General features: G+C 48.9%; 1 protein-coding gene across 1 annotated transcript in view; it reads left to right on the top strand.

Annotated features, from left to right (window-relative positions):
• The window catches only part of DYNC2H1 (dynein cytoplasmic 2 heavy chain 1), a 1,078,189-nt gene that overhangs the window by 427,496 nt on the left and 623,252 nt on the right, over positions 1–27,441 (top strand). Inside the window, 1 exon segment of the mRNA XM_030202388.1 lies at positions 21,421–21,576. Coding sequence (XP_030058248.1) covers positions 21,421–21,576 — 156 coding nt within the window.

Genomic DNA, 27,441 nt, shown 5'->3' on the forward strand with positions numbered 1-27,441 from the left:
CGTCCGCGGCAGCCCCCACCAACCGGAAGAAGCTTCGCGGGACGGTCGGCACGCAGGCCACGCCCACCGCGCATGCGCGGCCGCCTTCCCGCCCGTGCGCGACCGCTCCCGCCAGTTACTTTTTTTCCGCGACTGAGAGAGTGGTGCGTTTGCCTCTCTCTCTGTTCAGCCGCCGGATTTTCGACCGCGTTTACGCGGATCGTCGCTTGGACCGTTCGGTTCCCTCTGTTTTTGTTTGTATTGTTTAAAAAAAAAAAAAAAAAAGAAATTTTTTGCGCGTGTGGAGCACGCGCTCCCCTTTTTTCCCTCGCTTTCTAGCGGGGACGCCACGTTGCGGCCTAGTGGCCGCTCGGTCGGTTGATTTTTTCGTGGTGTGATTTTAGCCACCATTGCCGACTTTGACTTCGCCGACGCGATTTTTCCGTCGATGTCCTCGAAGGTCCCGAGTGGATTTAAGAAGTGTGGTCGCTGCGGCCGGCCGATCTCGCAGACCGACACCCACGCTTGGTGCCTCCAGTGCCTCGGGCCGGAGCACAATCTCAAGTCGTGCGCTTTGTGTCTCGGTCTCCGGAAACGGACTCAGGTTGCGAGGCAAGTTCTGCGGGACCGTCTTTTTGGAACTTGCGCCGGCCCCTCGATGTCGACCTCGATGGCATCGGTATCGAAGGCCGGTTCTTCGGTACCGGTATCGATGCCCGAGACATCGGCACCGATGGCAGCGACCCCAGGAGAACAGGTCCCGTTGGCCCGCCGGTCCGCCGGTGAGAGTGGGGTCGAGAGGCCGCGTGGGCAGTCGGCCCCGGTCACTCCCTCAACTCGTGAGCCACGGGACCGAACCCTGTCGGACCCGGTACCTCGAGACCGAGGGGGATCGACCTCCTCCTCCTCCATGCCCTCCGGCGCCGGTGACGTGCACCGGAAAAAAGATAAGAAGCGCCGTCACCGGGAGCCCTCGGTGCACCCTGAAGAGGAGTCGACGCCGAAGCGTCATCGCAGAGAGGAGAGATCTCCGTCGGTGGTGGAGGTACAGACGCGTCGGGGTTCCGGCACCTCGGTGCCGTCTCCTGGCCCCCAGCAGCTTCTGGCACCGACACCCTTACCGGCCCCACCGCCTTTCCCGGCAGCGGGCCTGGACGAGTGCCTCAGAGCCATCCTTCCGGGGATCCTGGAAGGGCTGATGCGCCAGGCTGTGCCGGCGTCGGGGGTGCTTGCGCCCCCGGCGCCGATGACTGTGGCGCCGGCGAGCTGTAGCCCGGCGCCGGGGCTGTCGACACCGCCGCCGCTTGCGGTGCCGGTCTCGACCGCCACGCAGGTGGAGTCTCCGTCGACGTCGATGGAGGGAGCTCCGTCCCCGCCGGCGCGGGAGTCCACCGCTCGACGACACCGAGACCTTGGTGCCTCGACGTCGAGCCGGGCCCGGTACCGGACTCAGCTACATGAGCTAATGTCCGATACCGAGGATGAGGACTTGTGGGGGGAAGAGGAGGACCCGAGATATTTCTCCTCAGAGGAGTCTACGGGCCTTCCCTCGGACCCCACGCCGTCACCGGAGAGGAAGCTCTCACCTCCTGAGAGTCTCTCCTTTGCCTCCTTTGTGCGGGATATGTCTATAAGCATTCCCTTTCCCGTGGTCTCTGTGGAAGAGCCGAGGGCCGAGATGCTCGAGGTCCTCGACTATCCATCACCACCTAGAGAGTCCTCCACGGTACCGCTGCACAATGTCCTGAAGGAGACGCTGCTTCGGAACTGGGTGCGACCACTAACTAACCCCACCATTCCCAAGAAAGCAGAGTCCCAGTACAGGATCCACTCTGACCCAGAGCTCATGCGGCCCCAGTTGCCCCATGACTCAGCGGTCGTGGATTCTGCTCTCAAGAGGGCACGGAGTTCGAGGGATACCGCCTCGGCGCCCCCGGGGCGGGAGTCTCGCACTCTGGACTCATTTGGGAGGAAGGCCTACCAATCCTCCATGCTCGTGACCCGCATCCAATCTTACCTGCTCTATATGAGCATCCACATGCGGACCAATGTGCAACAGCTGGCGGACCTGGTCGATAAGCTCCCGCCGGAGCAGTCCAGGCCTTATGAGGAGGTGGTCAGGCAGCTGAAGGCGTGCAGAAAGTTCCTGTCCAGGGGGATTTTTGACACCTGTGACGTGGCATCTCGTGCTGCGGCCCAAGGTATAGTGATGCGCAGGCTCTCATGGCTGCGTGCCTCTGACCTGGACAACCGCACCCAGCAGAGACTGGCTGACGTCCCTTGCCGGGGGGATAATATTTTTGGCGAGAAGGTCGAGCAGATGGTTGACCAACTGCATCAGCGGGAATCCGCTCTCGACAAGCTCTCCCACCGGGCGCCTTCAGCACCCGCCCCCGCGGGCGGGCGTTTTTCCCGGGCTCGGCAGGCTGCACCCTATTCTTTTGCGAAGCGTAGGTACAACCAGCCGGCCCGAAGGCCTCGTCAGGCACAGGGACAGCCCCAGCGCGCTCGTTCCCGTCAACAGCGTGCGCCTAAGCAGCCCCCTGCGCCTCCACAGCAAAAGCCGGGGACGGGCTTTTGACTGGATCCATGGGAACATAGCCGCCCTACAAGTGTCCGTACCGGACGACCTGCCGGTCGGAGGGAGGTTAAAATTCTTTCACCAAAGGTGGCCTCTCATAACCTCCGACCAGTGGGTTCTCCAAATAGTGCGGTACGGATACGCCCTGAATTTGGCCTCCCTGCCTCCAAATTGTCCTCCGGGAGCTCAGTCTTTCAGCTCCCATCACAAGCAGGTACTTGCAGAGGAACTCTCCGCCCTTCTCAGCGCCAATGCGGTCGAGCCCGTACCACCCGGGCAGGAAGGGCAGGGATTCTATTCCAGGTACTTCCTTGTGGAAAAGAAAACAGGGGGGATGCGTCCCATCCTAGACCTGAGAGGCCTGAACAAATTCCTGGTCAAAGAAAAGTTCAGGATGCTTTCCTTGGGCACCCTTCTGCCAATGATTCAGAAAAACGATTGGCTATGTTCCCTGGATTTAAAGGACGCATACACTCACATCCCGATACTGCCAGCTCACAGACAGTATCTCAGATTCCGCCTGGGCGCACGGCACTTTCAGTATTGTGTGCTGCCCTTTGGGCTCGCCTCTGCCCCACGAGTGTTTACAAAGTGCCTCGTGGTGGTAGCGGCCTACCTACGCAAGCTGGGAGTGCACGTGTTCCCATATCTCGACGATTGGCTGGTCAAGAACACCTCGGAGGCCGGAGCCCTCCGGTCCATGCAGTGCACTATTCAACTTCTGGAGCTGCTGGGGTTTGTGATAAATTACCCAAAGTCCCATCTCCAGCCAACTCAGTCTCTGGAATTCATAGGAGCGCTGCTGAATTCCCAGACGGCTCAGGCCTACCTTCCCGAAGCGAGGGCCACCAATCTCTTGGCCCTGGCTTCGCAGACCAGAGCGTCTCAGCAGATCACAGCTCGGCAGATGTTGAGACTTCTGGGTCATATGGCCTCCACAGTTCATGTGACTCCCATGGCTCGTCTTCACATGAGATCTGCTCAATGGACCCTAGCTTCCCAGTGGTTCCAAGCCACCGGGAATCTAGAGGATGTCATCCGCCTCTCCACCAGTTGCCGCACTTCACTGCTCTGGTGGACCATACGGACCAATTTGACCCTGGGACGTCCATTCCAAATTCCGCAGCCCACGAAAGTGCTGACGACGGATGCATCTCGCCTGGGGTGGGGAGCCCATGTCGATGGGCTTCACACCCAGGGTCTGTGGTCCCTCCAGGAAAAGGATCTGCAGATCAACCTCCTGGAGCTCCGAGCGATCTGGAACGCACTGAAGGCTTTCAGAGATCGGCTGTCCTGCCAAATTATCCAAATTCGGACAGACAATCAGGTTGCAATGTATTACGTCAACAAGCAGGGGGGCACCGGATCTCGCCCCCTGTGTCAGGAAGCCGTCGGTATGTGGCGTTGGGCGTGTCGGTTCGGCATGCTTCTCCAAGCCACGTACCTGGCAGGCGTAAACAACAGTCTGGCCGACAGACTGAGCAGAGTCATGCAACCGCACGAGTGGTCGCTCCATTCCAGAGTGGTACGCAAGATCTTCCGAGAGTGGGGCACCCCCTCGGTGGATCTTTTCGCCTCTCAGACCAACCACAAGCTGCCTCTGTTCTGTTCCAGACTTCAGACACACGGCAGGCTAGCGTCAGATGCCTTTCTCCTTCATTGGGGGACCGGCCTCCTGTATGCTTATCCTCCCATACCTTTGGTGGGGAAGACCTTACTGAAGCTCAAGCAAGACCGCGGCACCATGATTCTGATAGCGCCCTTTTGGCCCCGTCAGATCTGGTTCCCTCTTCTTCTGGAGTTGTCCTCCGAAGAACCGTGGAGATTGGAGTGTTTTCCGACTCTCATTTCGCAGAACGACGGAGCGTTGCTGCACCCCAACCTTCAATCCCTGGCTCTCACGGCCTGGATGTTGAGGGCGTAGACTTCGCTGCGTTGGGTCTGTCTGAGGGTGTCTCCCGGGTCTTGCTTGCCTCTAGGAAGGATTCCACTAAAAAGAGTTACTTTTTCAAGTGGAGGAGGTTTGTCGTTTGGTGTGAGAGCAAGGCCCTAGAACCTCGTTCTTGCCCTGCACAGAACCTGCTTGAATACCTTCTGCACTTATCAGAGTCTGGCCTCAAGACCAACTCAGTAAGGAATCACCTTAGTGCGATTAGTGCTTACCATTATCGTGTGGAAGGTAAGCCATCTCTGGAGAGCCTTTAGTCGTTCGATTCATGAGAGGCTTGCTTTTGTCAAAGCCCCCTATCAAGCCTCCTACAGTGTCATGGGATCTCAACGTCGTCCTCACCCAGCTGATGAAACCTCCTTTTGAGCCACTGCATACCTGCCATCTGAAGTACTTGACCTGGAAGGTCATTTTCTTGGTGGCAGTTACTTCAGCTCGTAGGGTCAGTGAGCTTCAAGCCCTAGTAGCTCATGCTCCATATACTAAATTTCATCACAACAGAGTAGTGCTCCGCACTCACCCAAAGTTCCTGCCGAAGGTGGTGTCGGAGTTCCATCTTAACCAGTCAATTGTCTTGCCAACATTCTTCCCCAGGCTGCATACCCGCCCTGCTGAACGTCAGTTGCACACATTGGACTGCAAGAGAGCATTGGCCTTCTACTTGGAGCGGACACAGCCCAACAGACAGTCCGCCCAATTGTTTATTTCTTTCGACCCTAACAGGCTAGGGGTCGCTGTCGGGAACGCACCATCTCCAATTGGCTAGCAGATTGCATTTCCTTCACTTACGCCCAGGCTGGGCTGGCTCTTGAGGGTCATGTCACGGCTCATAGTGTCAGAGCCATGGCAGCGTCGGTGGCCCACTTGAAGTCAGCCACTATTGAAGAGATCTGCAAGGCTGCGACGTGGTCATCTGTCCACACATTCACATCTCATTACTGCCTCCAGCAGGATACCCGACGCGACAGTCGGTTCGGGCAGTCGGTGTTGCAGAATCTGTTTGGGGTGTAAATCCAACTCCACCCTCCAGGACCCGAATTTATTCTGGTCAGGCTGCACTCTCAGTTAGTTGTTCTTCGTAGGTCAATTTCTGTTGTACCCTCGCCGTTGCGAGGTTCAATTGACCTGGGTTATTGTTTTGAGTGAGCCTGAGAGCTAGGGATACCCCAGTCGTGAGAACAAGCAGCCTGCTTGTCCTCGGAGAAAGGGTATGATACATACCTGTAGCAGTTGTTCTCCGAGGACAGCAGGCTGATTGTTCTCACCTACCCTCCCTCCTCCCCTTTGGAGTTGTGTGTTTCATATTTTATTGCTTGTCATTCAACTGGCGGGAGCGGTCGCGCACGGGCGGGAAGGCGGCCGCGCATGCGCGGTGGGCGTGGCCTGCGTGCCGACCGTCCCGCGAAGCTTCTTCCGGTTGGTGGGGGCTGCCGCGGACGTCAACCCAGTCGTGAGAACAATCAGCCTGCTGTCCTCGGAGAACAACTGCTACAGGTATGTATCATACCCTGTCTCTGAGTACAAGGCCAGCTACCAAGTTCTGACAAGTTTATAATTTTCTGATTAATGAGGTTTTTAGACCTGCATAAATGGCATTGCAGTAATCAAATTTAGATAATATTAGGGATTGGGTTAGGGACCTGAAAACTGAGTTTGGAAAGTATGGTCTCAATCTTTTTAATTTCCACAGTGATTTGAAGACATTAGACATTAATTTGGATACTTGTGGTTCAAATGATAGTTTTTGATCAGTAGTTATTCCTAGGATTTTCAGATTGGACTCCAGCGGATAGGTTATATTGTCAGTAATGGACTTTTTTGAAAGTATTGGATGATAAGGTTTAGTTATTAAGAATTTAGTTATCTTTTTTTATTGAAATCCTTTTTATTAAAGAAAGCATAGACAATACATAACATTATCTGGAAAGACAAAGCTAAACACGTACATCATAGTCCACATGTGTACAACTCTGACCCTCTGACCCCAATGTGACCCTCTCCCCTTCCAATCGGTTACAAGCTTTCCGGAAAATGTCATACAAACAGATAAACAGCAAAGCTAAAGGATATCTGAAAAGGAACATCCCTTCTTCCTCCCCAAAAAGCCAGGTCATGTAACTCTACAAAACAATCCCACAAACATCAGTACAGCAAGCAGGGATAGATCCAGCAAAGATTTAAGTGGGCAACCCCAATCACAGCTAGAGATTGTTGTGTAATAAATATCCCAAATCTTGTGAAAATTGACCAGATTTTAATTGCAGTGGGAGAGCGGAGATATAATAGTGACATTGAAATACCTCCATGGAATAAATGCATAGAAGGCAAGTTTTTCAATTGAATAGAAGCTCTGAAATGAGGGGGGCATAGGATATAGGTGAAAGGGGACAAACTCAAGTGTAACCTAAGTACCTGAAGTCACTAAGAGGGGCATAATCGAACGCGAATGCCCATCTCCATGGACGTCTATCTCCGAGAACGGGTAAATGAAGGGGTGGGACAGACTGTATTTTTGAAAAAGATGGGCGTCCATCTTTTTTTTGGATAATACTTTTTGTGCCGGGCAAATGCATCGGATTTGTGCGGATTTGAGCTGGGCGATATCGTTTTTCAGTGATAATGGAAACCGAAGGCGTCCAGCTAAAAAACAACCAAATCCAAGGCATTTGGTCTTGGGAGGGGCCAGGAATCGTAGTGCACTGGTCCCCCTCACATGCCAGGACACCAACCGGGTACCCTAGGAGGCACTTGTAACAATTAAAAAAAAATTAACTACCTCTGAAGTCCATAGCTCCCTTCCCTTGGATGCTGAGCCCCTCCAAAACCCACTGCCCATAACTCTACACCATTACCATAGCACTTATGGCTGAAGGGGGGCACCTAGATGTGGGTACAGTGGGTTTGGGGGCGGTTTGGAGGGCTCACATTTACCACCACAAGTGTAACAGGTGGGAGGGGGTGGGCCTGGGTCCACCTGGGTGAAAGTTCACTGTACCCACTAACAACTGCTCCAGGGACCTGCATACTGCAGTGATGGAGCTGGGTGTGACATTTGAGGCTGGCATACAGGCTGGAAAAAAAAAGTTTTTAAAGTTGTTTTTTTTGGTGGGAGGGGGGTTAGTGACCACTGGGGGAGTCAGGGGTGGTCATCCCTTATTCCCTCCGGTGGTCATCTGGTCATTTAGGGCACTTTTTTGAGACTTGTTCGTGGAAAAAAAAGGGTCCAAAAAAGTGACCCAAATTTGAGCTAAAAACGCCTTTCTTTTTTCGATTATCGGCCGAGGACGCACATCTCTCCTCGGCCGATAAACACGCCCCAGTCCCGCCTTCACCGCGCCTCCGACATGCCCCCGTCAACTTTGGCCGTTTCCGCGACAGATTGCAGTTGAAGACGCCCAAAATCGGCTTGCGATTATACCCATTTGGGTAGCTCACAGGAGAAAAATGCCCATCTCCCGATTTGGGTCGAAGTATGGGCGTCTTTCTCTTTCGAAAATAAGCTGGTAAGTAATTTTATAACAGGTCATCTATTTGAGAAGTATAAAAAAGGTACCTATATTAAACCTATTTTATCAAGGCAAAATAGCTGCCTATGTGCTTTTATAAATTAGATTCCCATATCTCCGCTCTCCTACTTTTCTTCCAGAGTATACATATTGAGATCTTTAAGCCTACCTCCATTCATTTTATGATGCCCCCTGATCATTTTAGAAGCCAACTCCATCCTGTTTATATCTATTTGAAGTTGCGGTCTACAGAATTGTACACAGTACTGTATATGAAGTCTCACCAGCAACTTATACGGAAACATCACCTTCTTTTTCATGTTGGACATTCCTCTCCCTATTCATTCAAACATTCTTCTGGCCTTTGCAGTTGCCTTTTCTACTGGTTTGGCCAAATTTGGGACCATTTGTCAAGCTTCAGTAGGTTCCTTCTCATGTTATCCACACCATTAGAAGTATCTGCCCTATTGCCGATTTTGGTTCCATCTGCAAAAAGAGAAACATTTCCAGATAGCTCTTTGGCAATATCGCTTACAAAAATGTAAAAAAGACTTGGACCACCTTGTGACACACCACTGATAATATCCCTTTCCTCAGAGCGATCTCCATTTACAACTACCCTCTCAGACTCATTTTCGAAAGAGAAGGACGCTCATCTTTCGACCCAAATCAGAAGATGGGCGTCCTTCTCCTAGAGTCGTCCAAATCGGTATAATCGAAAGCAGATTTTGGACGTCCCCAACTGCTTTCTGTCGCAGGGACGGCCAAAGTTCAAGGGGGCGTATCGGAGTCGTAGCAAAGGCAGTACTTGGGTGTTCCTAACACATGGACGTCCTCGACCCATAAAGGAAAAAAAAAGGCATCCCTGACGAGCACTTGGACGACTTTACTTGGTCTTGTTTTTCTTACAACCAAGGCACAAAAAGGTGGCTGAAATGACCAGATGACCACCGGAGAGAATTGGGCATGACCTCCCCTTAATCCCCCAGTGGTCACTAACCCCCTCCCACCCTCAAAAAATATCTTTAAAAATATTTTTTGCCAGCCTCAGATGTCATACTCGGGTCCATCACAGCAGTATGCAGGTCCCTGGAGCAATTTTAGTGGGTGTAGTGCACTTCAGCCAGGCCCATCCTCCTCCCTATCTGTTACGTTTGTGGAGGAAACAGCGAGCCCTCCAAAACCCACCACAAACCCACTGTACCTACATCTAGGTGCCCCCTTCACCAATTAGGGCTATGGTAGTGGTGTACAGTTGGGGGTAGTGGGTTTTTGGGGGGCTTAGCACACAATGTAAGGGAGCTATGTTCCTGGGAGCATTTTATGAACTCCACTGCAGTGCCCCCTAGCGTGCCTGGTTGGTGTCTTGGCATGTCAGGAGGACCAGTGCACTAGAAATGCTGGCTCCTCCCATGACCAGATGGCTTGCATTTGGTCGTTTCTGAGATGGGTGTCCTTGGTTTCCATTATTGCCGAAAATCAGAAACGACCAAGTCTAGGGATGACAATCTCTAAGGATGACCAAAATTTCAAGATTTGGGCATCCCCGACCGTATTATCGAAACGAAAGATGGATGTCCGTCTTGTTTCGATAATACGGGTTTCCCTGCCCCTGGATCGGAACGTTTTGCGAGGATGTCCTCAACAAAACTTGGGCGTCCCCTTCGATTATGCCCCTCTCTGTCACCTTCCACTGATTCAGTTCTTGACACAGTCAGTCACTTTAGGGCCCATACCGAGGACACTTAGTTTATGTCATCTATGTGGAACTATGTCAGGCTTTGCTAAAATCTTAATACACTACATTCAGCACTGTCTTTCGAGCCATCTCTTTGGTCAACCAGTCAAAGAAATTAATCTGATTTATCTGACAAGGCCTACCTCTAGTGACATCTTGTTGTCTCGGGTCCTGTAATCTATTGGATTCTAAAAATGTTACTATTCATTTATTTACTTACCACAGAGGTCAGACTTTACCAGCCTGTAGTTCCCAACCTCTTCGTTCAGCTTTTGTGGAGAGGGATCACATTTGCTCTTTTCCAGTCATCCGGGGCCACTCCTGACTCCAGAGAATCATTGAAAAGGTCAGACAGTGCAGCTGCCAGATCTTCCCTAAGTTCCTTCAGCATCTTTGAATGATGGCCATTTGGGCCCCATTGCTTTGTCCACCTTTAGTTTATCTAGCTCTTCACAAACACTTTTCTTTTAAAATCATTCAGAGTCTACCACACTTCATTCCTATTTGTATTTCTGTTGCAGTCCTACTCCCGACACTTTTATCTAGGAGCATAGAATGGAAACATTTGTTTAAGCAATTCTTACCAGCTTCTAAATATTACTCCCCTTCACGCTTGAGTCTCACAGTGCCACTTTTGCACTTATCACTAACATTTCTGAAAAAATGTCTTGTCTCCCCATTTTACTGTATTAGTTATTTTTAATTCCATTTGCATCTTTGCTTTCCTAACTTCTTTACCAGCTTCTCGTAGCTTTTCCAGATATTGTTCCCTGTTTTCCCTTTTCTGCGATCTCTTATAGTTTATGAAGGCTACCCTCTTTTAATTTACCTTTTCAGCTACTACATTTGAGAACCAAAGTGGTCTGATTTTCTTCTTACTTTTATTTACTTTCCCTACAAAAAGGTTTGTTGTCCTTAAAATAGCTCTTTTCAGTTTTGCCCACTGCTTTCCTTCTTCTTTCAGATGTTCCCATCCAGCTAACGACTTCTTCAGGTAATTCCCCTTCTCAACAAAGTTAGTTTTTATTTTTTGAAGTCTAGAACTTTTCCTTTTGAGTGAGCCTTCTCCACACCTGTATTAATATTGAACCACACCATCTGGTGATCACTGAATGCCAGATGATCACCTGCTATTACATCAGAAACACTCTCCCCCATTTGTAAGCTCTAATTCCAGTATGGCCCCCTCCCATGTGGGCTCCATTATCAACTGTTGGAAAAGTTTTCTCAATGTAGAGAATTTAGGATCTACCTACTTCTAGGTGACCTTGGAGAAGGGATTAAAATCACCTATTAGTAGTGCTTCCCCTTTCATAGCTATATTTTGATTGTCTTTATTAATTATCTGTCCATTTCTGCCTGTAAAGGACACCTTCATATCACACCAATGTAAATACATTTTTTATTCCCTTTTTCCAGATTATCCTTCAGTGCTGCCTTTTTACCCCATGAGTCCTGCAATTTTGTTGCTTTAATATTATATTTAACATTTAATGCTACTTCTCCTCCCTTTCTTCCTACCTTGTCTTTCCTGAGCAGATTATAGCAGGAACCACTAGTACAGCTTGATAAGAGGTCCAGAGTTATTTATTAGGATTTATTTGCTGCATTTTTGAAGAAATTCACTCAAGGTGATGTATAACAAGTATAACCCTGACATAAGCAATAAACAATTTTGAAAGCAAAATGTTCAAATAGCAGTGCACATTATTTAATTATTTTATTTATTGGGGATTTATTAGCCGTGTTTATGAAGAGATTCACCCAAGGCGATGTACAGCAGGTACAGTTTAACATAAAACTTACAATTTTGTTAACAGCATAAAAGTAGTTAAGATTGCCAAATATAAACATGAATACAATAAGGGGTCTTTTACTAAGGTGTGCTAACGTTTTTAGCTGTCACTAAAATCAGTTGGCACTAAATGCTAATACATCCATTATATTCCTATGGGCATTTCAGCATTTAGTGGCAGATGACTTTTAGCATGAGCTAAAAATGCTAGTGCACCTTAGTAAAAGACCCCCTAAATGAGGTAAACTTGAGAGCAGCAAATTAAATCTAATAATAAGACTACCATGAACAGTAACATAGTAAATGACGGCAGAAAAAGACCTGCACGGTCCATCCAGTCTGCCCAACAAGATAAACTCATATGTTCTACTTTTTGTGTATACCTTGCCTTGATTTGTATCTTCCATTTTCAGGGCACAGACCGTAGAAGTCTGCCCAGCACTAGCCCCGAATCCCACCAACGGCTCTGCCACCTAATCCCGGTTAAGCTTTTGAGGATCCATTCCTTCTCAACAGGATTCCTTTGTTTATCCCACACATGTTTGAATTCCGTTACCGTTTTCATCTCCACCACCTCCCGTGGGAGGGCATTCCAAGTATCCACCACTCTGTGAAAAAATACTTCCTGACATTTTTCTTGAGTCTGCCCCCCTTCAATCTCATTTCATGTCCTCAAGTTCTACCGCCTTCCCATCTCCGGAAAAGGTTCGTTTGCAGATTAATACTTTTCAAATATTTGAATGTCTGTATCATATCACCCCTGTTTCTCCTTTCCTCCAGGGTATACATGTTCAGGTCAACAAGTCTCTCCTCATACGTCTTGTAACGCAAATCCCATGCCATTCTCGTAGCTTTTCTTTGCACTGCTTCAATTCTTTTTACATCCTTAGCAAGTATAAAAAATATACACATTTAACATCACTGAAATTCAATTAACAGCACTGAAATTCAAATAAGCATATAATACCATGTCATCCTAATATTAATGAAACATCTAATAAGCATGCATTAGAGCATTTAAATAACATCAATGATAATGCTTTTATATAACACAGCTTAGAATGCAGATATGTAGATGGGGACGATAGTTGGGATATAAAGATGGGTGGCTAAATTGTAGGCAAGTTCTTTGTACAGTTAAAGATATAAGGAACTGGTCTAAGTTACAGTGTGTGTGTAGCAAACTAGTCTAGGTGCAGAGTGGTGTGTAATCAGTCACCCTATGTATTAAAGGCTTGGGAGAAGGACCCGGTTTTCACATGCTTCCTGAAGTAGAGGTAGCCTTGAGTTATATGTAGCCCCTCTGGGATTAAATTCCAGAGCTTAGGGGCTACTCCTGAGAAGGCTCGCTGGCGAGTATCACATCCCTGATCCAGGGGTGGGAAACCCATATTATCGAAACAAGATGGACGTCCATCTTTCGTTTTGATAATACGTTCGGGGACGCCCAAATCCTGAAATTCAGGTTTTCCTTAGAGATGATCGTCCCTAGAGATGGTCGTCCCTACACTTGGTTGTTTCTGATTTTCGGCGATAATGGAAACCAAGAACGTCCATCTCAGAAACGATCAAATGCAAGCCCTTTGGTCGTGGGATGAGCCAGCATTCATAGTGCACTGGTCCCCCTGACATGCCAGGACACCAACCGGGCAGCCTAGGGGGCACTGCATTGGACTTCAGAAATTGCTCCCAGGTACATAGCTCCCTTACCCAGGTACATACCCCCCCTAACCCACTCCCCACAACTGTACACCACTACCATAGCCCTTATGGGTGAAGGGGGGCACCTAGATGTGGGTTTGTGGTGGGTTTTGGAGGGCTTACATTTACCACAAGTGTAATAGGTAGGGGGGTATTGGCCTGGGTCCACCTGCCTGAAGTGCACTGCATCCATTAAAACTGCTCCAGGGACCTGCATACTGCTGTCATGGGACCTGAGTATGACATTTGAGGCTGGCAAAAAAATATTTTAAAAGATATTTTTTGAGGGTGGGAGGGGGTTAGTGACCACTGGGGGAGTAAGGGGAGGTCATCCCCGATTCTCTCCTGTGGTCATCTGGTCAGTTTGGGCACCTTTTTGTGCCTTGGTCGTAAAAAAAACAGGACCAGGTAAAGTCGTCCAAGTGCTCATCAGGGACACCTTTTTTTTTTCCATTATGGGTCGAGGATGTCCGTGTGTTATACCGATTTGGATGACCCTGTAAGAAGGACACCCATCTTCCAATTTGTGTCGAAAGATGGGCGTCCTTCTCTTTCAAAAATGAGCCTGATAATGATGATCCTTGAGAGGACCTTAGAGGTCATAGTACACTACTTTAAATGTCAACATAATACACATTAAACCATCTTAATAGATAGCAATGGGATAGAGTAACAGGAATTTAGATACGTAAGGGTGACTTAACTTGAGTAAAAATTTCATGTACAGTTAGAATAGGCATATGCAACTGATCTTAGCTAGTGCATGTGTGGTAAACCAAATTTTGCAGCAGTATGTACAGCCAGTGTTTAATCCTTGATGTCTGATTACTTAGCTAATTACTTCTTTTGTTAAAGACTTGAGAAAAGAACCAGGCTTTTAGCTGCTTCTTGAAGTACAGACGGTCTTAGGTAAAGGGTTATGAATTTGATATACTGCCTTTCTGTGGTACAACCAAAGCAGTTTACATTTATTAAATGCAGGCACTTTCTCAGTCCTTAGTGGACTCATAATCGTAAGTTTTTGTACCTGGAGCAATGGAAGGTTAAATGACTTGCTCATGGTCACAAGGAGCTGCTGTGGGACTCGAACTCAGTTCCCCAGGTTCTCAGCCCATTACCCTAACCAGAGTTAGTACTGTTTTCCAGAGCGTGGAAGCTACTCCTAAGAAGGCTCATTAGTGGGTGTCATATTGCATAATTTTCTTTGGAACATGTGTAGTTAGAGATGTTCCTTGAGAGAACCTTAGAGACATTGGAAGTAATAGAGGGAGATCCTATAGTTTAGGTCCTCTGGCCCATTTCAGTCAGTGTTTTAAATTTATCCTTGTATTGTACTGGTAGCCAGTGAAGGTTTGACATATGCTGTTGTGACCATGAATCTTCCTTCCTTTAGGAAAAGCTATTCCCTCCCTTGTGGGTCTGTACTGAGTGGGTTTGTGCTCTAGTGTTTTCTATCTTGATCTGCTCCTATTCTCTGTGGGTGTTGTAAAGGGGGGGGGGGGGGTCCGCTTCCTCCTCTTGGGTGGAGCCAGCAAGCCTGCGGGGCTCCCAGGGTTCCAGGATGGGGAGAGTCTGATAAGGACGGGGAGAGGGATCTTGGGGTGATAGTATCTGAGGATTTGAAGGTGACGAAACAGTGTGACAAGGCGGTGGCCGTAGCTAGAAGGTTGTTAGGCTGTATAGAGAGAGGTGTGACCAGCAGAAGAAAGGGGGTGTTGATGCCCCTGTATAAATTGTTGGTGAGGCCCCACTTAGAGTATTGTGTTCAGTTTTGGAGGCCGTATCTTGCTAAGAATATAAAAAGAATTGAAGCGGTGCAAAGAAAAGCTACGAGGATGGTATGGGATTTGCGTTACAAGACGTATGAGGAGAGACTTGCTGAATTAAACATGTATACTCTGGAGGAAAGGAGAAACAGGGGTGATATGATACAGACGTTCAAATATTTGAAAGGTATTAATCCGCAAACGAACCTTTTCCGGAGATGCGAAGGCGGTAGAACAAGAGGACATGAAATGAGATTGAAGGGGGGCAGACAAGAAAAATGTCAGGAAGTATTTTTTAACTGAGAGAGTAGTGGATGCTTGGAATGCCCTCCCGCGGGTGGTGGTTGAAATGAAAACGGTAACGGAATTCAAACATGTGTGGGATAAACATAAAGGAATCCTGTTCAGAAGGAATGGATCCTAAGGAGCTTAGCCGAGATTGGGTGGCAGAGCCGGTGGCGGGAGGCGGGGATGGTGCTGGGCAGACGTATACGGTCTGTGCCCTGAAAAGGACAGGTACAGATCAAGGTAAGGTATACACAAAAAGTAGCACATATGAGTTTATCTTGTTGGGCAGACTGGATGCACCGTGCAGGTCTTTTTCTGCTGTCATCTACTATGTTACTAAGTTACTTTGACTCAGGGCCAAAGTATTTTATTATCAAGGCAATTTCATACCAAAAAAATCATAATTATATTCTTCAAAATAAAAAGGTACAGTCCTCATAATCTTCAGAAGAAAAAAGGTACAGTCCAGGTCCCAAAATCCCTCAGCAAACGCTCAGCTCCTCAAGACCTTAGGTCTTCTATTAGGGCATTACTTTTCCCTTCCCCCTCCTTCAGAAGGGTTTAGTACCGTAAGAGTTCAGCACACTTCTAATATAGCACAACAGTTCAGAACAGATCTTCATGGACAGTCTTTGCACATCAAACCAATACCACAAATCACCTGCCTTTTCACAGCACAGAGGGAACCCTGTAAGGAGCAGGGTTGGCAGTTTCTCCCACCTCACAGCACCACACCCGGTGTGGCCTCCTCCACTGCCTTCAAGTGCTGGGCAGGACAACCTTTGAATTCTCCCACTCCATGCTAGCTGGCTCCTCTCCCTTAGGCAGCTCTGGTGGCAGGCTGCTTCCTTCCTCCACATACTCCATGGAATCTCTCTCACCATTCGTCTCCCCTCTCTCCTGGTGACTGTGAGCCTCCAGGAAATCTGCCCTCTCCTTCTCACAGCTGGGGGGAATTATATACTGATGGCGAAGCCAGGGAAACTGAGCTTCATCCTTCCTTCTCCCTCTAGTGGGGAAGGGAGTAATAGGCTCACCCTGCCTCGAGCCATTGCTCCCCCTGCTGGGGCTGGGAATCCATTCCATTTTTTTAGGACTACTCTCTTCTCTCTTGCAAGGACTTCTGGGACCCGTAGTTCTGGGCTCAATTGCTTCACTGGGAAATCTCTGGGGCTTGCCTTGTCACAGTGTTCCTGTGTCTTATCTGTCTTCGTTTGTCTTGTCTTGCTTGGACTGTCCAGGAGAGCTGGGGTTTTATGTGTTCTCTCTTTGGGTTGTGTTGGGGTGGTTGAGGTCATTGTTTCTGTTCATATTGTCTCCTGCTTTAGATCCTGCTATATGTCTTGTCCTGCTTCTTTCCTTTTGCTGGCTTTCAGTCTGTTCCTGTGTTCTTGATTCCTGATCCAGGTTTTGTCTGTTTTCTTGTTTTTACCATGTGTTGTTTCTACAAGCTTTGTTTTCTTGCTTCATTGGAATTCTGTTCTAGACATTTCTTTGGATACTTGCTAGGGAGAGTGATGTGTTTAACTTTCCCGTAGCCTTATAATGAATAATAAATCCTTATAAACTTGCTTTAGCCTGGTCTTTGGGTCTGCACTTTGATTTGTTTTTCTACCAAATGGGCCCCTTCTCAGTAGCTTCCCACATCCCTGCCAAGATGCCAAATGGGTACCTTGTAACCCCCCTCCCCCCAGCTTCTGCCCCCTGCAGGCTTTCAAAACTCAAATGATCTTCTGATTTCTTGTTCACTCCTACCTAGATCATATGGGCAGAGAACAAGACAGCGGATAAGAGCTAGTGGGCCTGTCTAGTCTACCCCTTTCTGCTTCTGTCTGCATGTTGTGATAAGTATGAGGCTGTCCTATCCGGGGTAGGCCACTAGAGGGTGCTAGTAGAATCTGTCTGCATGTTGTGATAAGTATGAGGCTGTCCTATCCGGGGTAGGCCACTAGAGGGTGCTAGTAGAAGAATAGATGGAGGTCGCTAGGACCGGGGCGAGCCCTGGGATGCCCATAGGTGTAGGAGGTTATGGGCTGGGTCCTGTGTAGCTAATTAACTACTTTATACCCCACCTGAGTTGTGAGAGGAAGAGAAGTGAGCTGGCAGCAGAAGAAGAGAGATTCCCCCTGGAAGATGCTGGCTAACCCTATGGACTTGTGGTGGACTGTGTGTCCAAAGGAGAGAAGCAGGCTGAAAATCCTGGGGTAAGAAGTCCCTAAAGCATTAGTGTTGGACTGTGTGTCCTCAGTACTTATAGGAACTGTGTGTTCAAAGAAGGAAGGACTGTGTCCAAAGAAGGGGGGGGCTGTGTGTCCCAGTACTGAGAGAAGCAGGCTACAAAGCCTGGGGTTAAAAGTCCCCAAAGTATTCAAGTTAGTACTGAGCCCATGTATCTGTGTGGGGAGGCTCAGTGTGAAGACCTATGAAAGTATAAAGTATTAAGCTAGAAGAAATGTGCCCAGGGGCTGGAATAAAGAGTTGCCTGAGAAATATGCTGTTGGTGAGACCTGTCAAATTTGCTTATTGAGAACCAGGTCACCCTGAGCAAGAATGCATATGATCTGCATATTGAGAACCAGGTCACCCTGAGTGAGAAGGGGGGGTATCACAATGTAAACCTTCCAGTTCCCCTATTTCCAAATTTGCTTGTGATTCCTCTACTTCCCCTGAACCCACATGTACTCCGGATTCCTCTATCTCTTTCTCCCATTCAGAGCTTCAGTATGGTTTCCATCTCTCTTCTTTTTTGTTCTATACTAATGGGCGTTATAATGTTCTCACCTTCGCTGTGTTTTCATGCATGTGATGAAGCCTGTGAGTATGGGGTCACAGACTGCCCGACTCCTTGCACACGCTGTTCTTGTGAGAACAGAAGTGCTGGAGCTTGAGTGGGGCAATGAGGTTATGATGGGAGCCATGGGATTACAGGTCAAAAGTGAGAAAGCTGCAGTGGAACTACTACTACTAATCATGTCTATAATGCTACTAGATGTACGCAGCGCTGTACACTAAACATGTAAGAGACAGTCCTTGCTCGACAGACCTTACAATCTAATCAAGGCAGGCAGACAGGAGAAATATGGAATTATAGAATTACTTATGCTGGAAATGATTAAAACAGATATGGGTACTGAACAAGTGAATAGAAGTTAGGTGTTAGAAGTAGCCATAAAAAGGTGGGCCTTTAGCCTAGATTTGCACATGGCCAGAGATGGAGCTTGATATACTGGAGGTCCATGGGGAAGCAAGACAATGGAACATTTGTGGCTCCAAAATTGTGCCATCCTAGGTACAGTCCTAGTAGGCTTGTGGGTTAATCTGTTTGACTCAATTTTGACTGTATTTCCCTTATCTCCATATTCTCTTGCTTGTCATTAATCCTGTGTACTTGACATACTCCCCCCCCCCCCCCCCCCCCCCCAATATTTAGCACTGTTTAACTGGTCAGAAACAGCCACTGAGGAGTTAAATAGTATTTGGTGACTAACTGCGAATATTCAGCGGAAGATAACTGCTTATCTCTGTTGAATATTCGCAGTTAGCGCCTTCTGCTAAACTGGCTATGTCACACGACTTATACAGTTAGGCACAGTGCTGGGGGCAGGCAGTCAAAGTGCTGCCTGCTGCTGGCTGAATATTGGCCCAACTGTACCTACATACTCCTAATGAACTTTTAACCTTCTTAATGGGAACTTTCTCCAATACTGCCTTGCTAATAGAGAAGTACTAAAGCCAGTTTTTTCCAGTTTAATTTGCATCACTGGACTATACCTAGCTCACTCTTGGTGGTGATAATCCAGCTAAAGGCCATAAAAATGTATGCTCCTGAGTGATCTCAGGTATCCACTTTTGATTATAAATTATTTGAGAAAGGAACTCCATATCCTGTGTAATTTTGCTATAAAGTATGCTTCTTTTGGTTACTGTATAAATAATAAAATTATGATATAAATCCATGCTAGTGTCATGACCAGTACCATTGTAGAATATGTTTTTAATTCTATTTCTTTGGCTGTTTTTCCACCAGGATCACTGAGCATTTATATATATCTCCCTGGTCTAACTGTGTATTACTCTGACATTTGGTCATTTTTCTATTGTTTTGATATTATTACATTATAAGTTGTCTGTGTTGAGCTTCATGTGTTATACACCACCTTAGGTGAATCCCTTCATAAAGGCAGTTCATAAAGCTTAAATAAATTCAACACCTCAATCTTTCGCTTGACCAAAAGGAAGACCATAGATAATCATGTATAGGGCAGCTTCACATATTTCATATCTTAAAGTACAAAGTTAAGTAGTCAGAAAATGTGATGATTCACATACTATTGGTCACTATACAAAAACACACTTGTACCCACTTGCTGCTTTTGGAGGGTGACAGCTTGGCAGGAGAGCATCATGTTTCTTTCCCTGGCTATGTGGCCAGCATATCCTCCCACCCCGGGGTTCAGAATTTTATCTCCTGATCCCATGGCCAGCATCTTTTCCTCTTCCTTTCCTCATGTGGCCATTTTCACCTTGTCTCTTCTGGCACTGCTCCAAAGGTGCTCTGTGTTGATGTGGGGCCTTCATGTAGAGGCCCTTGCTCAAGTGCTGCCATGTCCCGCCCTCCCCTTGACAGGAAATGCATCAAGGGAGAGGGGTTCTCAGAGTTATCTGGTTAACAGTGATAGCCATTAACCAGATAGCTATTTGGATAAAGTTATGACAGGAAAAAGGCTGTTTTTGCTTTATTTAACTGTTTGATTAGGGGTGTCCAACCTCGATCATTGAGGGCCACAATCCAGCCGGGTTTTCAGGATATCCCCAATGAATATGCATGAAATCTATTTGCAAACCTCTGTGCTTTCCAATATCAATAAACAGAGTTGTGGTGCCAGTAAGCCTCAGTAACAATGCACTGTGCTTGGTTCTTTTAACCACAGTCTCTTGTTTGTTGCAGTCCTCACTGGTTTCTGACCACCACCGCCCTGTTTTGTTTGTTGTTAATATCCTAAAGGTACTCTTTTAGTAATTTACATTGTTGTTTGCTTTTAAATGCATGTTGATACTCTTAGTGACTATATACTCATCTTTTGAGTGCAATATTAAAGCTAGTCGGCTCGGGGGTCGCTTCCGACACGGCACATGTTTCGCTATGTAGCTTTATCAAGGAAGACCCCTGGACTATAGTGTCCAACCATCCTTCTGACTTTTGCCCGTGGGTGGTTGGAGGCTATAGTCCAGGCGTCTTACTTGATAAAGCTACATAGCGAAACATGTGCCGTGTTGGAAGCGACCCCCGAGCCGACTAGATTTAATATTGCAATCAAAAGATGAGTATACAGTCACTATCAATAAGTATTTAAAAGCAAACCGTGTAAATTACTAAAAGAGTACCTTTAGGATATTAACAACAAACGATACAGGGTGGTGGTGTTCAGAAACCAGTGAGGATTACAACAAATAAGAGACTGTGGTTAAAAGAACCAAGCACAGTGCATTCTTACTGAGGTTTATTGGCACCACAACTCTGTTTATTGGTATTGGAAAGCACGAAGGTTTACAAAGTAGTAGCCTTCTTTGTTTGTAATTGATTGAAAGCCAGCACCTACTGTACACGCCTAGGCTAGTGAAATCTATTTGCATGCATTGCCTCCATTTTGTGCAAATAGATCTCATGTGTATTCATTGTGGAAATCTTGAAAACCCGACCTGGTGAGGGCTGAGGTTAGACACCACTGATCTAGATAGTGGGCTGAATATTGTTGCTATCCAGATAGTTCCAGCACTGATCTCCCTGCCCAGAAGAGGCTATGCAGGGACCCTGTCTTCCTGACCAGAATGGGAGATGCAAGGACCCTATCTCCCTAACCAGAAGGGAAGGGACACTGGGTGAATAAGTAGGACAGGAAGGAGGAAACTGTGGCAGGACCTGTGGCTTGGCTCACATACAAGTCACTCCCCTGGCTATTAATTATCAAATAATACATAAACTTTGTGATCTATGTGTGAGTATCTATGGTAACCTGTCCATTAAGCCAGTCTGGCATAAATATTTTGAAGTACTTTTCACACACATACACATAAATTGTTGCATTTCTTTTTAAATTATCTTAACTTTTATCCACAGAATGATTTTGTAGTAGAAACAAGTCTTGTTGGAACTGTGATGAATGGGTTGTCCCACCTACATGGTTGCACTGACCGTGGTCAGTTTGTCATTAGCCTGATTCGAGGCCTTGGTGGAAACCTTAATATGAAATCACGACAAGAATTTGCAAAGGAGGTAAGGTTTTTGTCTAATTTGATCGTGTACTTCGCACTTCCACAGAGAAATCTTCCAGTAGTCAAGTGACACACAGGCTTATTTTCGAAAGAGAAGGATGCCCAGCTTTCGACACAACTCGCAAGATGGGCGCCCTTCTCACAGGGTCGCCCAAATTGGCATAATTGAAAGCCGATTTTGGGCGTCCTCAACTGCTTTTCGTCGCGGGGATGACCAAAGTTCACGGGGGCGTGTCTGAGGCGTAGCGAAGACGGGACTTGGCCGTGCCTGACATGGGCGTCCTTGACCGATAATGGAAAAAAGAGCGTCCCTGACGGACACTTGGACAACTTTACCTGGTCCTTTTTTTCTTATGACCAAGCCACAAAAATGTGCCCTAAATGACCAGATGACCTCCCCTTACTCCTCCAGTGGTCACTAACCCCCTCCCACCCTTAACATTTTTTAAAATATTTTTTCCAGCCTCTATGCCAGCCTCAGATATCATACCCAGCTCCATGACAGCAGTATGCAGGTCCCTGGAGCAGTTTTAGTGGGTGCAGTGCACTTCAGGCAGGCCAACCCAGGCCCATCCGCCCCCCCCCCCCCCGACCTGTTACACTTGTGGTAAATGTGAGCCCTTCAAAACCCACCAGAAACCCACTGTACCCACATGTAGGTGCCCCCCTTCACCCATAAGGGCTATGGTAGTGGTGTACAGTTGTGGGGAGTGGGTTTTGGGGGGCTCAGCACACAAGGTAAGGGAGCTATGCACCTGGGAGCAATTTCTGAAGTCCACTGCAGTGCCCCCTAGGGTGCCCAGTTGGTGTCTTGGCATGTCAGGGGGACCAGTGCACTATGAATTCTGGCTCGTCCCACGACCAAATGGCTTGGATTTGGTCATTTCGGAGATGGGCGTTCTCGGTTTCCATTATCGCTGAAAATCGTTGACTACCATCTCTAAGGTCGACCTAAATTTCGCGATTTGGGCGCCCCGACCGTATTATCGAAACGAAAAATGGACGCTCATCTTGTTTTGATAGTACGGGTTTCCACGCCCCTTCGCCGGGACGTCCTGTGAGGATGTCCTCAGGTAAACTTGGGCGCCCCTTTCGATTATGCCCCTCTTACTGTCCTCTAAGATGTCAACCAGATCTCCCACCTCCTAGAGCATCCACTGCACCATCAGTTCTTGAAGTAATATAGAAAATCTTAATCACAGGGATAAAGGACTTGTTAGGAACCTTGTTGCATCTCACAGATTTTTGAAATTTTACAATTTTTAAAATTTAAGTGCTTTCTATAGTTCTTAAATATATCAAGCTTATGATGAATTGTTCCTTTGATTACAACAATATCACATTTTTTTAAAATCTCAGAGATTGACTGCTGCATAGTAACTCTTACATTTAGTCTCAGTTCATACCACATGCTTCTGTAGTTGGTCAGCATACCCTAAGATACTTTCCATCTTGCTGGCCAGCAAGATCTCCAACCTCATTAAGACACTCCTCCATATAGCATCTAGCATTATTATTATTTGTTGCTTTTGTATCCCACATTTTCCCACCCATTTGCAGGCTCAATGTGGCTTATATATTACCGTTAGCGGCGTTAGCCGATTCCGGTCTAAACAAACAATGGTATGAATGAATACAAAGTGATAATGTGGTGGAATGAGGTACAAGTAGTGTTCATTGTGGTCTTTGGTTATGATGTGTCGCTGTTGTCCAGGTTTTTTATGTTGGGTTGGTGGGGTATGCTCTACTGAACAGTTCCATCTTTAGTGCTTTCCGGAAGTTTAGATGGTCAAATGTAGTTTTTACTTCTTTTGGCAATGCGTTCCATATTTGTGTGCTTAAGTAGGAAAAGCAGAATGCATAGGTGAATTTGTACTTGAGTCCTTTGTTGCTTGGGTAGTGGAGATTTAGGTATGATCGTGTGGATTTTGTAGTGTTTCTGGTTGGCAAGTCGATGAGGTCTGTCATGTATCCCGGTGCTTCACTGTAAAGTATTTTATGAACGGTCGTGCAGATTTTGAAAGTGATACGTTCTTGGGTAGCCAATGCAGTTTTTCTCGGCACTGTCAAAACGCGGTTTTCCAAATAGCCTGGCTGCTGTGTTTTGGGCGGTCTGAAGTTTCTTTATGATTTGGTCCTTGCATCCTGCATAGATTCCATTACAGTAGTGGTTTATTACCGTTGACTGTATTTAGGTTCCGGAATATTTCCCTCGGAAAGAATGGTTTCAAGCGTTTGAGTTTTCACATTGCAGCGAAAATTTTCTTTATGGTGGATTTTGCTTGGTTCTCTAGAGAGAGGTTACGGTCGATTATTATTCTGAGAATTTTCAGGCTGTCTGAGGTAGGTAGCGTGTATCCTGGGATGTTAATGTTTGTGGGTTTGTATGTATTGTTCTCCGAGGACAAGCAGGCTGCTTGTTCTCACGACTGGGTGACGTCCGCGGCAGCCCCCACCAACCGGAAAAGGCTTCGCGGGACGGTCGGCACGCAGGGCACGCCCACCGCGCATGCGCGGCCGTCTTCCCGCCCGTGCGCGACCGCTCCCGCCAGTTCCTTTTTTTCCGCGTCTGGAGAGAGTCGTGCTTTGCCGCTCTCTCTGCTTTCAGCCGCCGGAAAGTCGATCGCGTTTACGCGGATCGTTGTTTTTTCTATTTAAATTTTTGTTACCGCCGGTTTCCCTTTTCTTTTTCAAAAAAAAAAAAAAACCTGAGCGTGTGGAGCACGCGCTCCCTTTTTCCCTCGTTTCCAGCGGGGACGCCGCGTTGCGGCCTAGTGGCCGCACATTCGTTTTCTTTTTCGAGGTGTGATTTTCGCCACCATTGACGACTTTGACTTCGCTGACGCGATTTTTCCGTCGATGTCCTCGAAGGTCCCGAGTGGATTTAAAAAGTGTGGTCGCTGCGGCCGGCCGATCTCGCAGACCGACACCCACGCTTGGTGCCTCCAGTGCCTCGGGCCGGAGCACAATATCAAGTCGTGTTCCCTGTGTCTCGGTCTCCGGAAACGGACTCAAGTTGCGAGGCAAGTTCTGCGGGACCGTCTTTTTGGAACTTGCGCCGGCCCCTCGACGTCGACCTCGACGGCATCGGTATCGACGCCCGGTCCTTCGGTACCGGTATCGATGCCCGAGACATCGGCACCGATGGCATCGACCCCAGGAGAACAGGTCCCGTCGGCCTGCCGGTCCGCCGGCGAGGGTGGAGGTGAGCGGCCGCGTGGGCAGTCGGCCCCGGTCACTCCCTCAGCCCGTGGTCCATGGGACCGAACCCTGTCTGACCCGGCTCCTCGAGACCGAGGGGGATCGTCCTCCTCCTCCTCCATACCTCCCGGCGCCGGTGACGCGCATCGAAAGAAGGACAAGAAGCGTCGTCACCGGTCGCCCTCGGTGCATCCGGACATCGGAGAGGAGGCGACGCCGAAGCGTCATCGCCGAGAGGAGAGGTCCCCGTCGGTTGTGGAGGTACCGACGCGTCAGGGTTCCGGCACCTCGGTGCCGTCTCCTGGCCCCCATCAGCTTCTGGCACCGACACCCCTACCGGCCCCACCGCCTTTCCCGGCAGCGGGCCTGGACGAGTGCCTCAGAGCCATCCTTCCGGGGATCTTGGAAGGGCTGATGCGCCAGGCTGTGCCGGCGCCGGGGGTGCTTGCGCCCTCGGCGCCGATGTCTGTGGCGCCGGCGAGCTCTAGCCCGGCGCCGGGGCCGTCGACACCGCCGCCGCTTGCGGCGCCGGTCTCGACCGCCACGCAGGTGGAGTCCCCGTCGACGTCGATGGAGGGAGCTCCGTCCCCGCCGACGCGGGAGTCCACCGCTCGACGACACCGAGACCTCGGTGCCTCGACATCGAGCCGGGCCCGGTTCAGGACTCAGCTACATGAGCTTATGTCCGATACCGAGGATGAGGCCTCGTGGGGGGAAGAGGAGGACCCTAGATATTTCTCCTCAGAGGAGTCTACGGGCCTTCCCTCGGACCCCACGCCTTCACCAGAGAGGAAGCTCTCACCTCCTGAGAGTCTCTCCTTTGCCTCCTTTGTGCGGGATATGTCTATTAGCATTCCCTTTCCCGTGGTCTCTGTGGAAGAGCCGAGGGCCGAGATGCTCGAGGTCCTCGACTATCCATCACCACCTAGAGAGTCCTCCACGGTGCCGCTGCACAATGTCCTCAAGGAGACACTGCTTCGGAACTGGGTGCGACCGTTAACTAACCCCACCATTCCCAAGAAAGCAGAGTCCCAGTACAGGATCCACTCGGACCCAGAGTTAATGCGGCCCCAATTGCCCCATGACTCAGCGGTCGTGGATTCTGCTCTCAAGAGGGCACGGAGTTCGAGGGATACCGCCTCGGCGCCCCCGGGGCGGGAGTCTCGCACTCTGGACTCGTTTGGGAGGAAGGCCTACCAATCCTCCATGCTCGTGACCCGCATCCAGTCATACCTGCTCTATATGAGCATCCACATGCGGACTAATGTGCAACAACTGGTCGATAAGCTCCCGCCGGAGCAGTCCAGGCCTTATCAGGAGGTGGTCAGGCAGCTGAAGGCGTGCAGAAAGTTCCTGTCCAGGGGTATCTATGACACCTGTGACGTGGCATCTCGTGCTGCGGCCCAAGGTATAGTGATGCGCAGGCTCTCATGGCTGCGTGCCTCTGACCTGGACAACCGCACCCAGCAGAGACTGGCCGATGTCCCTTGCCGGGGGGATAACATTTTTGGTGAGAAGGTCGAGCAATTGGTGGACCAACTGCATCAGCGGGAAACCGCTCTCGACAAGCTCTCCCACCGGGCGCCTTCAGCATCCACCTCAGCAGGTGGACGTTTTTCCCGGGCCCGGCAGGCTGCACCCTATTCTTTTGCAAAGCGTAGGTACAACCAGCCGGCCCGAAGGCCTCGTCAGGCACAGGGACAGCCCCAGCGCGCTCGTTCCCGTCAACAGCGTGCGCCTAAGCAGCCCCCTGCGCCTCCACAGCAAAAGCCAGGGACGGGCTTTTGACTGGATCCACGGGAACATAGCCGCCCTCAAAGTGTCCGTACCGGACGATCTGCCGGTCGGGGGGAGGTTAAAATTTTTTCATAACCTCCGACCAGTGGGTTCTCCAAATAGTGCGGTGCGGATACGCCCTGAATTTGGCCTCCCTGCCTCCAAATTGTCCTCCGGGAGCTCAATCCTTCAGCTCCCATCACAAGCAGGTACTTGCAGAGGAACTCTCCGCCCTTCTCAGCGCCAATGCGGTCGAGCCCGTACCACCCGGGCAGGAAGGGCAGGGATTCTATTCCAGGTACTTCCTTGTGGAAAAGAAAACAGGGGGGATGCGTCCCATCCTAGACCTGAGAGGCCTGAACAAATTCCTGGTCAAAGAAAAGTTCAGGATGCTTTCCTTGGGCACCCTTCTGCCAATGATTCAGAAAAACGATTGGCTATGTTCCCTGGATTTAAAGGATGCATATACTCACATCCCGATACTGCCAGCTCACAGACAGTATCTCAGATTCCGCCTGGGCGCACGGCACTTTCAGTATTGTGTGCTGCCCTTTGGGCTCGCCTCTGCCCCACGAGTGTTTACAAAGTGCCTCGTGGTGGTGGCGGCGTACCTACGCAGGCTGGGAGTGCACGTGTTCCCATATCTCGACGATTGGCTGGTCAAGAACACCTCGGAGGCAGGAGCCCTCCGGTCCATGCAGTGCACTATTCAACTCCTGGAGCTGCTGGGGTTTGTGATAAATTACCCAAAGTCCCATCTCCAGCCAACCCAGTCTCTGGAATTCATAGGAGCTCTGCTGAATACCCAGACGGCTCAGGCCTTCCTTCCCGAAGCGAGGGCCAACAACCTCCTGGCCCTGGCTTCGCAGACCAGAGCGTCTCAGCAGGT

The sequence above is a fragment of the Microcaecilia unicolor genome, chromosome 4 (genome assembly GCF_901765095.1).
Source record: "Microcaecilia unicolor chromosome 4, aMicUni1.1, whole genome shotgun sequence".
In the NCBI taxonomy this organism is placed as follows: domain Eukaryota; kingdom Metazoa; phylum Chordata; class Amphibia; order Gymnophiona; family Siphonopidae; genus Microcaecilia; species Microcaecilia unicolor.